The sequence below is a fragment of the Coregonus clupeaformis genome, chromosome 16 (assembly GCF_020615455.1).
Source record: "Coregonus clupeaformis isolate EN_2021a chromosome 16, ASM2061545v1, whole genome shotgun sequence".
Classification (NCBI taxonomy): Eukaryota; Metazoa; Chordata; class Actinopteri; order Salmoniformes; family Salmonidae; genus Coregonus; species Coregonus clupeaformis.
The window spans coordinates 8271466-8285509 of record NC_059207.1 but is presented as its reverse complement, the minus strand read 5'-3'; the positions used below and the strand labels follow the sequence as shown (position 1 = coordinate 8285509).

General features: G+C 49.4%; 1 protein-coding gene across 2 annotated transcripts in view; it reads left to right on the top strand.

Annotated features, from left to right (window-relative positions):
• spef2 (sperm flagellar 2) overlaps positions 1-14044 on the top strand; it is a 43903-nt gene that overhangs the window by 13051 nt on the left and 16808 nt on the right. Inside the window, exons 12-21 of one of the 2 annotated variants that reach the window (XM_041900196.2) lie at positions 2775-2857; positions 3044-3134; positions 3578-3639; positions 5598-5701; positions 5829-6079; positions 7107-7236; positions 7694-7848; positions 8003-8176; positions 8395-8469; positions 13254-13396. In XM_041900196.2, coding sequence (XP_041756130.2) covers positions 2775-2857; positions 3044-3134; positions 3578-3639; positions 5598-5701; positions 5829-6079; positions 7107-7236; positions 7694-7848; positions 8003-8176; positions 8395-8469; positions 13254-13396 — 1268 coding nt within the window. Of the gene's footprint in view, positions 1-2774; positions 2858-3043; positions 3135-3574; positions 3640-5597; positions 5702-5828; positions 6080-7106; positions 7237-7693; positions 7849-8002; positions 8177-8394; positions 8470-13253; positions 13397-14044 lie in introns of both variants that reach the window. The other variant, XM_041900195.2, reaches the window with a different exon arrangement.

The window sequence follows — 14044 nt, the reverse complement described above, 5'->3', positions numbered from 1 at the left end:
CACTGATAATCTCCCTCGATCTGGGGCTCCACGCAAGATCTCACCCCGTGGGGTCAAAATTATCACAAGAACGGTGAGCAAAAATCCCAGAACCACACGGGGGACCTAGTGAATGACCTGCAGAGAGCTGGGACCAAAGTAACAAAGCCTACCATCAGTAACACACTACGCCGCCAGGGACTCAAATCCTGCAGTGCCAGACGTGTCCCCCTGCTTAAGCCAGTACATGTCCAGGTCCGTCTGAAGTTTGCTAGAGTGCATTTGGATGATCCAGAAGAGGATTGGGAGAATGTCATATGGTCAGATGAAACCAAAATATAACTTTTTGGTAAAAACTCAACTCGTCGTGTTTGGAGGACAAATAATGCTGAGTTGCATCCAAAGAACACCATACCTACTGTGAAGCATGGGGGTGGAAACATCATGCTTTGGGGCTGTTTTTCTGCAAAGGGACCAGGACGACTGATCCGTGTAAAGGGAAAGAATGAATGGGGCCATGTATCGTGAGATTTTGAGTGAAAACCTCCTTCCATCAGCAAGGGCATTGAAGATGAAACGTGGCTGGGTCTTTCAGCATGACAATGATCCCAAACACACCGCCCGGGCAACGAAGGAGTGGCTTCGTAAGAAGCATTTCAAGGTCCTGGAGTGGCCTAGCCAGTCTCCAGATCTCAACCCCATAGAAAATCTTTGGAGGGAGTTGAAAGTCCGTGTTGCCCAGCGACAGCCCCAAAACATCACTGCTCTAGAGGAGATCTGCATGGAGGAATGGGCCAAAATACCAGCAACAGTGTGTGAAAACCTTGTGAAGACTTACAGAAAACGTTTGACCTGTGTCATTGCAAACAAAGGGTATATAACAAAGTATTGAGAAACTTTTGTTATTGACCAAATACTTATTTTCCACCATAATTTGCAAATAAATTCATTAAAAATCCTACAATGTGATTTTCTGGATTTTTTTTCTCATTTTGTCTGTCATAGTTGACGTGTACCTATGATGAAAATTACAGGCCTCTCTCATATTTTTAAGTGGGAGAACTTGCACAATTGGTGGCTGACTAAATACTTTTTTCCCCCACTGTATATACAGGATATATGAATAATATATACAGTGAGGGAAAAAAGAATTTGATCCCCTGCTGATTTTGTACGTTTGCCCACTGACAAAGACATGATCAGTCTATAATTTTAATGGTAGGTTTATTTGAACAGTGAGAGACAGAATAACAACAAAAATATCCAGAAAAAAGCATATCAAAAATGTTATGAATTCATTTGCATTTTAATGAGGGAAATAAGTATTTGACCCCTCTGCAAAACATGACTTAGTACTTGGTGGCAAAACCCTTGTTGGCAATCACAGAGGTCAGACGGTTTTTGTAGTTGGCCACCAGGTTTGCACACATCTCAGGAGGGATTTTGTTCCACTCCTCTTTGCAGATCTTCTCCAAGTCATTAAGGTTTTGAGGCTGACGTTTGGCAACTCAAACCTTCAGCTCCCTCCACAGATTTTCTATGGGATTAAGGTCTGGAGACTGGCTAGGCCACTCCAGGACCTTAATGTGCTTCTTCTTGAGCCACTCCTTTGTTGCCTTGGCCGTGTGTTTTGGGTCGTTGTCATGCTGGAATACCCATCCACGACCCACTTTCAATGCCCTGGCTGAGGGAAGGAGGTTCTCACCCAAGATTTGACGGTACATGGCCCCGTCCATCGTCCCTTTGATGCGGTGAAGATGTGCTGTCCCCTTAGCAGAAAAACAGCCCCAAAGCATAATGTTTCCACCTCCATGTTTGACGGTGGGGATGGTGTTCTTGGGGTCATAGGCAGCATTCCTCCTCCTCCAAACACGGCGAGTTGAGTTGATGCCAAAGAACTCAATTTTGGTCTCATCCGACCACAACACTTTCACCCAGTTCTCCTCTGAATCATTCAGATGTTCATTGGCAAACTTCAGACGGGCCTGTATATGTGCTTTCTTGAGCAGGGGGACCTTGCGGGCCCTGCAGGATTTCAGTCCTTCACGGCGTAGTGTGTTACCAATTGTTTTCTTGGTGACTATGGTCCCAGCTGCCTTGAGATCATTGACAAGATCCTCCCGTGTAGTTTTGGGCTGATTCCTCACCGTTCTCATGATCATTGCAACTCCACGAGGTGAGATCTTGCGTGGAGCCCCAGGTCGAGGGAGATTGACAGTTCTTTTGTGTTTCTTCCATTTGCGAATAATCGCACCAACTGTTGTCACCTTCTCACCAAGCTGTTTGGCGATGATTTTGTAGCCCATTCCAGCCTTGTGTAGGTCTACAATCTTGTCCCTGACATCCTTGGAGAGCTCTTTGGTCTTGGCCATGGTGGAGAGTTTGGCATCTGATTGATTGATTGCTTCTGTGGACAGGTGTCTTTTATACAGGTAACAAGCTGAGATTAGGAGCACTCCCTTTAAGAGTGTGCTCCTAATCTCAGCTCGTACCTGTATAAAAGACACCTGGGAAACCAGAAATCTTTCTGATTGAGAGGGGGTCAAATACTTATTTCCCTCATTAAAATGCAAATCAATTTATAACATTTTTGACATGCGTTTTTCTGGATTTTTTTGTTGTTATTCTGTCTCTCACTGTTCAAATAAACCTACCATTAAAATTATAGACTGATAATTTCTTTGTCAGTGGGCAAACGTACAAAATCAGCAGGGGATCAAATACTTTTTTCCCTCACTGTATATGAAAATAGGATCTCTGCAAACCACCATCTTTTCTCTCGTTTTCTAACCCAGTCCATCACATCCACGTCCTGTCAGCTAATGTTCTGATCCAGGAGGCGCTGGCTGCACATCAGCTTGGAGAGCTTGGATGTGAGGTTAGAAAACCTTTTTTTTTTTCTCTCAAACGTGTCTCAAAGGTTTTGTGGCCACACTGAAGTGAATTGGAATAACGCATACATAAAACTGTCATAAGAATGAATGAATGACAGCTGTATGCAGTTGTATATTCAGTTTTTTATGTATATTTAAATAAAAACACGACCCTTTTTCTACTGTACAAGAGCACAGAGAGCGGTGAAACATTGTCCACTAAAGACATCGACCAGATGGAGACGGATACTGAGATGGAGGAGGAGTCGTCACAGGATTCAGGTGAAGTTGCCCCTAGATGCTGATCTTTGGTCAGTTTTTCATTTCCCCCACTAATGGTTAAGGTTAGGATTGGGGGGAGGGGAAGCTGATTCTACGTCTGTACCTAGGGGAAACATCACACCAGAGCGCAATATTAGGAGAATCAGCAGCACATGTTTTAAGCCAATGAGAAATGTGACTTGTGAATTCCAGTTGTTGTCTTACTTCATCCTGAATTGCCCGTCTGTAAACAAGGGTTTTGTCTGGGGGGCGGCAGGTAGCTTAGTGGGTAAGAGCGTTGTGCCAGTAACCGAAAGGTCGCTGGTTCTAATCCCCGAGCCGACTAGGTGAAAAATCTGTCGATGTGCCCTTGAGCAAGGCACTTAACCCTAATTGCTCTGGATAAGAGCGTCTGCTAAATGACGTAAATGTAAACGTCTGATTTTGGCTTTATTGTTTAGTAGAGCCACTCGCTCAAGAGCCTCAGCAGCAAGGAGCCAAGAAAAAACCCAAGGCAAGGACAGCGGTATGTTGACATGACCATGTGTCTCTTATACCTGCATACTGACACAGAGAAACACATAGGTGCATAGGGATTCTATTTAAGCAGGAAGGCCCGAGGAGGTGTGGCATATGGCCAATATACCATGGCTAAGGGCTGTTCTTAGGCACGATGCAACGTAATTAGAGCAGTAAAAATAAATGTTTTGTCATACCCGTGGTATACGGTCTGATATACCACAGCTTTCAGCCAATCAGCATTCAGGGCTCGAACCACCCAGTTTATATTTACAGTGGCTTGCGAAAGTATTCACCCCCCTTGGCATTTTTCCTATTTTGTTGCCTTACAACCTGGAATTAAAATGGATTTTTGGGGGGTTTGTATCATTTGATTTACACAACATGCCTACCACTTTGAATATGCAAAATAGTTTTTATTGTGAAACAACCAAGAAATAAGACAAAAAACAGAACTTGAGCGTGCATAACTATTCACCCCCCCAAAGTCAATACTTTGTAGAGCCAACTTTTGCAGCAATTACAGCTGCAAGTCTCTTGGGGTATGTCTCTATTAGCTTGGCACATCTAGCCACTGGGATTTTTGCCCATTCTTCAAGGCAAAACTGCTCCAGCTCCTTCAAGTTGGATGGGTTCCGCTGGTGTACAGCAATCTTTAAGTCATACCACAGATTCTCAATAGGATTGAGGTCTGGGCTTTGACTAGGCCATTCCAAGACATTTAAATGTTTCCCCTTAAACCACTTGAGTGTTGCTTTAGCAGTATGCTTAGGGTCATTGTCCTGCTGGAAGGTGAACCTCCTTCCCAGTCTCAAATCTCTGGAAGACTGAAATAGGTTTCCCTCAAGAATTTCCCTGTATTTAGCGCCATCCATCATTCCTTCAATTCTGACCAGTTTCCCAGTCCCTGCCTATGAAAAACATCCCCACAGCATGATGCTGCCACCACCGTGCTTCACTGTGGGGATGGTGTTCTCGGGGTGATGAGAGGTGTTGGGTTTGCGACAGACATAGCGTTTTCCTTGATGGCCAAAAAGCTCAATTTTAGTCTCATCTGACCAGAGTACCTTCTTCCATATGTTTGGGGAGTCTCCCACATGCCTTTTGGTGAACACCAAACGTGTTTGCTTGTTTTTTTCTTTAAGCAATGGCTTTTTTCTGGCCACTCTTCCGTATAGCCCAGCTCTGTGGAGTGTACGGCTTAAAGTGGTCCTATGGACAGATACTCCAATCTCCGCCGTGGAGCTTTGCAGCTCCTTCAGGGTTATCTTTGGTGTCTTTGTTGCCTCTCTGATTAATGTCCTCCATGCCTGGTCCGTGATTTTTGGTGGGCGGCCCTCTCTTGGCAGGTTTGTTGTGGTGCCATATTCGTTACATTTTTTATAATGGATTTAATGGTGCTACGTGGGATGTTCAAAGTTTCTGATATTTTTGTATAACCCAACCCTGATCTGTACTTCTCCACAACTTTTTCCCTGACCTGTTTGGAGAGCTCCTTGGTCTTCATGATGCCGCTTGCTTGGTGGTGCCCCTTGCTTAGTGTTGTTGCAGACTCTGGGGCCTTTCAGAACATGTGTATATATACTGAGATCATGTGACAGATCATGACTTTATTTAACTAATTATGTGACTTCTGAAGGTAATTGGTTGCACCAGATCTTATTTAGGGGCTTCATAGCAAAGGGGTGAATATATATGCACGCACCACTTTTCCGTTATTTATTTTTTAGAATTCTATGAAACAAGTAATTTTTTTCATTTCACTTCACCAATTTGGACTATTTTGTGTATGTCCATTACATGAAATCCAAATAAATATAAATTTAAATTACAGGTTGTAATGCAACTAAATAGGAAAAACGCCAAGGGGGATGAATACTTTTGCAAGGCACTGTATACTTAATACTGTATATATATATTACTTAGAATACTTATATTTGGAATAACAAAGAACATCCTTCCCAGCTCTCTGTGAGGGCCCAGCATGGAGCAGGAGTGGAAAAGTTTCTCAGAAAAGGGAGATCCGTCCCAGACGAGCTGCTTGTGGACATTGTAGTCGAAGCTATCAGGTTTAAACACAAACAAAATCCTATTATGTTCTTTAGAAGCAGTAAATCGAATCGAGTGCTAAATGAAACGAATAGCCCTTTTGTGTTGAACGTGTATTGACTGTAATCTCTTTACCCTTTACACCAGGGCGATCCCAGCAGACTCGGGCTGGATTCTGGACGGCTTCCCGGTTGATCTGACCCAGGCCAAGCTGCTGGAGAAGGCCCTGGGGGGCTCGGACCCCGGGAAGGAGAGGAAGAGGAGGAACAAGCGATCCATCCTGTCTGTGGATAGCAACGCGCCTATGGATCCCCCTCCTCCGTCTCCTGTCCTGGACCTAGCTCTGCTGCTAGACGTGTCTGATGACCACGTTTTGGACAGGGTGGCCAAGCAGGCCTGTGAGTTTCATAGCCCTGGTCCCAGATCTGTTTGTGTTGTCATGCCAACTCCTATGGTCATTTTCAAACAGCGTTACCTTGACCATAGGAGTCGGCATGACAACACAAAAAGTAGTAGGTATCCAGGCTGTATGTTTCAAGTTTTCAGGTTTATTCGCCACATGCACAGGATACAACAGGTATATAACAGTACAGGATACAACAGGTATATAACAGTACAGGATACAATAGGTATATAACAGTACAGGATACAACAGGTATATAACAGTACAGGATACAACAGGTATATAACAGTACAGGATACAACAGGTATATAACAGTACAGGATACAACAGGTATATAACAGTACAGGATACAACAGGTATATAACAGTACAGGATACAACAGGTATATAACAGTACAGGATATAACAGGTATATAACAGTACAGGATACAACAGGTATATAACAGTACAGGATATAACAGGTATATAACAGTACAGGATACAACAGGTATATAACAGTACAGGATATAACAGGTATATAACAGTACAGGATACAACAGGTATATAACAGTACAGGATACAACAGGTATATAACAGTACAGGATATAACAGGTATATAACAGTACAGGATACAACAGGTATATAACAGTACAGGATACAACAGGTATATAACAGTACAGTGAAATGTTTACTTTATGTCCTGGATGGCTGGGAGCTAGCCCCCCAGTGATGAGCTGGGCCGTCCGCACCAACCTCTGTAGGGCCTTCTGGTCATGGGCATTGCAGTTACCATACCAGATGGTGATACAGCAAGTCAGGATGCTCTCGATGGTGCAGCTGTAAAAGTTCCTGAGGATCTGAGAGGCCATGCCAAATCGTTTCATCCTCCTGAGGGAGAAGAGGCGTTGCCTTCTTCACGACTGTTCTGGTGTGAGAGGACCATGATAAGTCCTCAGTGATGTGGACACCGAGGAACTTGAAGCCCTTGACCCTCTCCACATGTCGTATGAGTTGCATAAGTGTAATGAATGACACTGTTTGTAGGTAAGGAGGAGAGCTCTGGCCAGGCCGGGGCCGGGGCTGGGGCTGGTGAGGAGAGCTGTGCCCCTGCTAGAGAGCACAATGTTGTCATCGCCAGGGACAAGAGCCTAGAGAAGAGACAGATCCAGCACAGGTACAAGTAGTACAATGAACACAAGACGCACACCTGGGTTCAAATAGTATTTGTTTTCTTTCAAATAATTTGAGGGTTCGATCGAGACTGCCTAGAGTGACAAAGTGGGTGGGCATTGCACTTTTGGGACTACTCCATTGGTGCCATTGTGCCAGTCAAGATCAATCAAGTAGAGCTAAAGCGTTTGAAAGAAAAACAAATACTATTTGAACCCAGATCTGATATTGAGTACACCATCTCATCTAACATTGTTGTAAGGGATTTTCAGGGCTCTGTGTGTCTTTGAACTTTTAAACTAGTCCACTGACACACCATTGTTCTCTTCACACATTGGGTGTATTCACTAGGAACCAAGCAGAAGCAAACAGGCCAAAATACTTGTTTGAATTTATTTCATTGCAAAACATTTTGCTATGGTGTGCGCTAATGAATACACCCCTTGTTATTATCACTGCAGGATCACAGCCTTCCAGGATACCTGGCCCAAGCTGGAGAAGTGGTTCTCTGGGAAACAGAGCATTCTGGTGAGGCTGATTGCTGAGATGTCGGAGGACATGCTCTTCAGAAAAGTGGAATCCATCCTGTACCAGGCCATGATGCAGTCTGAAAAAGGTACAGGGCACTAAGGGAATGGTTGATTTAAGAGAAGTTATTAATCCCCCAAAATGGGAGATTTGACTTGATACTACTTTGACTCTTAAGATCGCCCAGTGAGATGCCTACTGTACCTAAACTCGTTGTATGTGTAATTATTTTGCCCCACCAGGTGAGGAAGTTGTTTTGGACAGTGGGAAGGCACCAGCGGTCTCGCCTCCTCTCGTCCAGGTAGCCCCGGTTGCGGCCCCAGCGCCCACTGAGTCCACCTCCACCCTCACCCAGGAGGGCCTGACTCCAGCTGTGAAACGCTCCCGCTCCAAGTCCAACTCCCGCTCCCCCAAAGGTCGGCTAACAACCATGATGTGTCCCAAATGGCACCCTATTCCCTACATAGTGCACTAATTTTGACCAGAGCCCTATGGGCCCTTGTAAAAAAAAAAAAAAAAAGAGTTGTGCACTATATAAGGAATAGGGTGCCATTTGGGACAAAGCCCATGCTTCGACAGATTGTTTCAAAGACAAGAGAACCATGTCGTCAAACAGTTCTGTTCCATTCTTTAGGTTCACAGAGCAATATTGAGAAGAACACATCTGAGGGGAAAGATGTCCATCGTAAGCTGTCCAAGTCTGGATCAGGTCAGGCCCATTACTGATATCAGCCTAGCTATTAGTAACATTCTGCAACAAACAACAGTTGCTCTCACACTGTTTTTAAACCACATTAGAAAAGAGGTATGGTGGCCTAGGGTGGCCTAGGGTGGCCTAGGGTGGCCTAGCTGTCTACGCCACTGTCTTTGGAAGACAAATGCCAGGTTAGATTCCAGCCTACTGTCTTTGGAAGACATATACCGGGTTAGATTCCAGCCTACTGTCTTTGGAAGACAAATGCCAGGTTAGATTCCAGCCTACTGTCTTTGGAAGACATATACCGGGTTAGATTCCAGCCTACTGTCTTTGGAAGACATATACCGGGTTAGATTCCAGCCTACTGTCTTTGGAAGACACCGGATTAGATTCCAGCCTACTGTCTTTGCAAGACACCGGGTTAGATTCCAGCCTACTGTCTTTGTCACGTTCGTCTAATGATGGGTCAGACCAAGGCGCAGCGTGATATACGTACATGTTTATTAACGTAATAAACACTCGACAAAACAATAAACGAACGAAACGTGAAGTCCAAAGGTAACACACAACAAACCTTACACGGAACAAGATCCCACAACTCAATAGTGCCAATAGGCTGCCTAAGTATGGTCCCCAATCAGAGACAACGAGCGACAGCTGCCTCTGATTGGGAACCACACCGGCCAACATAGAACTAAACATACTAGATTATACAACATAGAACATACACAGCAAAGAATATACACACCCTGACTCAACATATAAGAGTCCCCTGAGTCAGGGCGTGACAGTACCCCCCCAAAAGGTGCGGACTCCGACCGCACAACATAAACATAACAGGGTAGGGGCCGGGTGGGCATTCCGCCTCGATCTCTCACTCTCCGCCTCCCTGTTGCGCCCCTGGTCTGGTCTGGACCTCGGCGCGCTGCTTCCCCTCTCCTTCCTCCCACGATAGGCCAGGCCCTGTCTGGACCCTGGTGTGGGAGACCCCGAACCTGGAGAGGGGCTGACGTCATGGTCTGGACAGGAGCCGCTGACCGGAGCTGGACTGGGCACCGGTGGAGCGGACTGCTCTGGCTCCGGAGTGGAGCCGCTGACCGAAGCTGGACCAGTGGAACGGGCACGGGCTGTGCCGGACTGGACAAACGCACCACTGGTCTGGTGCGAGGAGCAGGCACGGGCCGGGCCGGGCTGGCAACGCGCACCACTGGCTTGGTGCGAGGAGCAGGCACAGGCCGTGCCGGGCTGGCGACGCGCACTACTGGCTTGGTGTGAGGAGCAGGAACAGGCCGGGCCGGGCTGGCGACGCGCACCACTGGCTTGGTGCGAGGAGCAGGAACAGGCAGTGCCGGGCTGGCGACGCGCACCACTGGCTTGGTGCGAGGAGCATGAACAGGCTGGGCCGGGCTGGGCTGGCGACGTGCACCACTGGCCTGGTGCGAGGAGCAGGCACGGGTCGGGCCGGGCTGGCAACGCGCACCACTGGCTTGGTGCGAGGAGCAGGCACAGGCCGTGCCGGGCTGGCGACGCGCACCACTGGCTTGGTGCGAGGAGCAGGAACAGGCCGGGCCAGGATGGCGACGCGCACCACTGGCTTGGTGCGAGGAGCAGGAACAGGCTATGCCGGGCTGGCGACGCGCACCACTGGCTTGGTGCGAGGAGCATGAACAGGCTGGGCCGGGCTGGGCTGGCGACGTGCACCACTGGCTTGGTGCGAGGAACAGGAACAGGCCGGGCTGGCGACGCGCACCACTGGCTTGGTGCGAGGAGCAGGAACAGGCCGGGCCGGACTGTGGAGGCGGACTGGAGGTCTGGAGCGGAGAGCTGGCACAACCCGTCCTGGCTGAATGCCTACTTCCGCACAGTATGTGTGAGGCATCAGCACAGGACGCACTGGGCTGTGCACGCGCACTGGCAATACAGTTCGTAGAACTGGCGCAGGATATGCGGGACCGAGGAGGCGTACTGGAGACCAGGAGCGTTGAGCCGGCACACCCCGTCCTGGCTGGATGCCCATCTTCGCACGGCACATGCGTGGTGCAAGCACAGGACGTACAGGACTGTGCCGGCGCACTGGCGACACAGTACGTAATTCCGCATAACACGGAGCCTGCCCAGTCATACGCTTCCTCGCGTGAGTACGGGGAGTTGGCTCTGCTCTGACACTAGGCTCCGCCAACCACCCCGTGTGCCCCGCCCATGGTCCTCTCCCCGCAAATATCTCTTCCCATGACCACAAATCGGCCACCTGTGACATGGCCATTCGCTCCGCCTGGGCACGCTGCTTGGTCCTCATTTGGTGGGATCTTCTGTCACGTTCGTCTAATGACGGGTCAGACCAAGGCGCAGCGTGATATACGTACATGTTTATTAACGTAATAAACACTCGACAAAACAATAAACGAACGAAACGTGAAGTCCAAAGGTAACACACAACAAACCTTACACGGAACAAGATCCCACAACTCAATAGTGCCAATAGGCTGCCTAAGTATTGTCCCCAATCAGAGACAACGAGCGACAGCTGCCTCTGATTGGGAACCACACCGGCCAACATAGAACTAAACATACTAGAATATACAACATAGAACATACACAACAAAGAATATACACACCCTGACTCAACATATAAGAGTCCCCTGAGTCAGGGCGTGACAGTAACCCCCCCCAAAGGTGCGGACTCCGACCGCACAACATAAACATAACAGGGTAGGGGCCGGGTGGGCATTCCGCCTCGGAGGCGGATCCGGCTCGGGGCGTGACGACCTCTCACTCTCCGCCTCCCTGTTGCGCCCCTGGTCTGGTCTGGACCTCGGCGCGCTGCTTCCCCTCTCCTACCTCCCACGATAGGCCAGGCCCTGTCTGGACCCTGGTGTGGGAGACCCCGAACCTGGAGAGGGGCTGACGTCATGGTCTGGACAGGAGCCGCTGACCGGAGCTGGACTGGGCACTGGTGGAGCGGACTGCTCTGGCTCTGGAGTGGAGCCGCTGACCGAAGCTGGATCAGGCACCGGTGGAGCGGACTGCTCTGGCTCCGTAGTGGAGCCGCTGACCAGGGCTGGACTGGACCCCGGTGGAGCGGACTGCTCTGGCTCCGGAGTGGAGCGGCTGACCGGAGCTGGATCAGGCACCGGTGGAGCGGACTGCTCTGGCTCCGGAGTGGAGCAGCTGACCGGAGCTGGATCAGGCACCGGTGGAGCGGACTGCTCTGGCTCCGGAGTGGAGCAGCTGACCGGTGCCGGACCAGGCACCAGTGGAACGGGCACGGGCCGTGCCGGACTGGACAAACGCACCACTGGTCTGGTGCGAGGAGCAGGCACGGGCCGGGCCGGGCTGGCGACGCGCATCACTGGCTTGGTGCGAGGAGCAGGAACAGGCCGGGCCGGTCTGGGCTGGCGACGCGCACCACTGGCTTGGTGCGAGGAGCAGGAACAGGCCGGGCCGGGCTGGTGACGCGCACCACTGGCTTGGTGCGAGGAACAGGAAAAGGAACAGGCCGGGCGACGCGCACCACTGGCTTGGTGCGAGGAGCAGGAACAGGCCGGGCCGGGCTGGCGACGTGCACCACTGGCTTGGTGCGAGGAGCATGAACAGGCCGGACTGGCGACGCGCACCACTGGCTTGGTGCGAGGAGGAGGAACAGGCCGGGCCGGACTGTGGAGGCGGACTGGAGGTCTGGAGCGGAGAGCTGGCACAACCCGTCCTGGCTGAATGCCTACTTCCGCACAGTATGTGTGAGGCATCAGCACAGGACGCACTGGGTTGTGCACGCGCACTGGCGATACAGTTCGTAGAACTGGCGCAGGATATGCGGGACCGAGGAGGCGTACTGGAGACCAGGAGCGTTGAGCCGGCACACCCCGTCCTGGCTGGATGCCCATCTTCGCACGGGACGTGCGTGGTGCAAGCACAGGACGTACAGGACTGTGCCGGCGCACTGGCGACACAGTACGTAGCTCCGCATAACACGGAGCCTGCCCAGTCATACGCTTCCTCGCGTGAGTACGGGGAGTTGGCTCTGCTCTGACACTAGGCTCCGCCAACCACCCCGTGTGCCCCCCCAAAATGTTTTATTGGGGCTGCTTCTCGGGCTTCCTCCTCGACCGGCCTCCTCCGTGTTGCCGTTGCTCCTCTCCTGCCTGGGCATCTACCTTAGCCCATGGTCCTCTCCCCGCAAATATCTCTTCCCATGACCACAAATCGGCCACCTGTGACATGGCCATTCGCTCCGCCTGGGCACGCTGCTTGGTCCTCATTTGGTGGGATCTTCTGTCACGTTCGTCTAATGACGGGTCAGACCAAGGCGCAGCGTGATATACGTACATGTTTATTAACGTAATAAACACTCGACAAAACAATAAACGAACGAAACGTGAAGTCCAAAGGTAACACACAACAAACCTTACACGGAACAAGATCCCACAACTCAATAGTGCCAATAGGCTGCCTAAGTATTGTCCCCAATCAGAGACAACGAGCGACAGCTGCCTCTGATTGGGAACCACACTGGCCAACATAGAGCTAAACATACTAGAATATACAACATAGAACATACACAACAAAGAATATACACACCCTGACTCAACATATAAGAGTCCCCTGAGTCAGAGCGTGACAGTCTTTGGAAGACACCGGTTAGATTCCAGCCTACTGTCTTTGGAAGACACCGGTTAGATTCCAGCCTACTGTCTTTCCTCTATCTATCCTATCCAATAAACAATGAATATGAGAGGAGTGGGACTGCCCTGCTCCTTTAAAAAAGAACAGAAAATATCCCTTTTTTCCATTGCTTCCAGGAGGAGCCGGGGGGCGTTCCAGGAAGTTGTCCATAGCCTCCTCCTTTGAGAATTCCCATGGTGGGAAGACCAGCCCTACAGAGCCCTTCGCTCCCACCCCTGGATCTGCACACTGGGTGTACGTGGACGAGCCCCTTCCGAAGGTACAGTAGGAGTAGGGTGAAGTTTCCCATAGACACTGATCTTGGATCAGTTTTGCATTTTCCCCACTAGTGGTTAAGGTTAGGATTTGGAAAAGCAGAAGCTGAGACTAGATCTGTACCTAGGGGAAACTTTACCCTGTAGTGGTACAGTACATACTGGTGGAAGACAAGAGGACCATTATAGGTTTGCATGGGCTTTTTCTCTTCTCTTTAGCTCTCAGTCAGAAAGCATAGTCTCATTAGCTCTCAGTCAGGAAGCATAGTCTCAATAGCTCTCAGTCAGAAAGCATAGTCTCATTAGCTCTCAGTCAGAGAGCATAGTCTCAATAGCTCTCAGTCAGAAAGCATAGTCTCATTAGCTCTCAGTCAGGAAGCATAGTCTCATTAGCTCTCAGTCAGGAAGCATAGTCTCATTAGCTCTCAGTCAGAAAGCATAGTCTCATTAGCTCTCAGTCAGAAAGCATAGTCTCATTAGCTCTCAGTCAGGAAGCATAGTCTCATTAGCTCTCAGTCAGGAAGCATAGTCTCATTAGCTCTCAGTCAGAAAGCATAGTCTCATTAGCTCTCAGTCAGAGAGCATAGTCTCAATAGCTCTCAGTCAGAAAGCATAGTCTCATTAGCTCTCAGTCAGGAAGCATAGTCTCAATA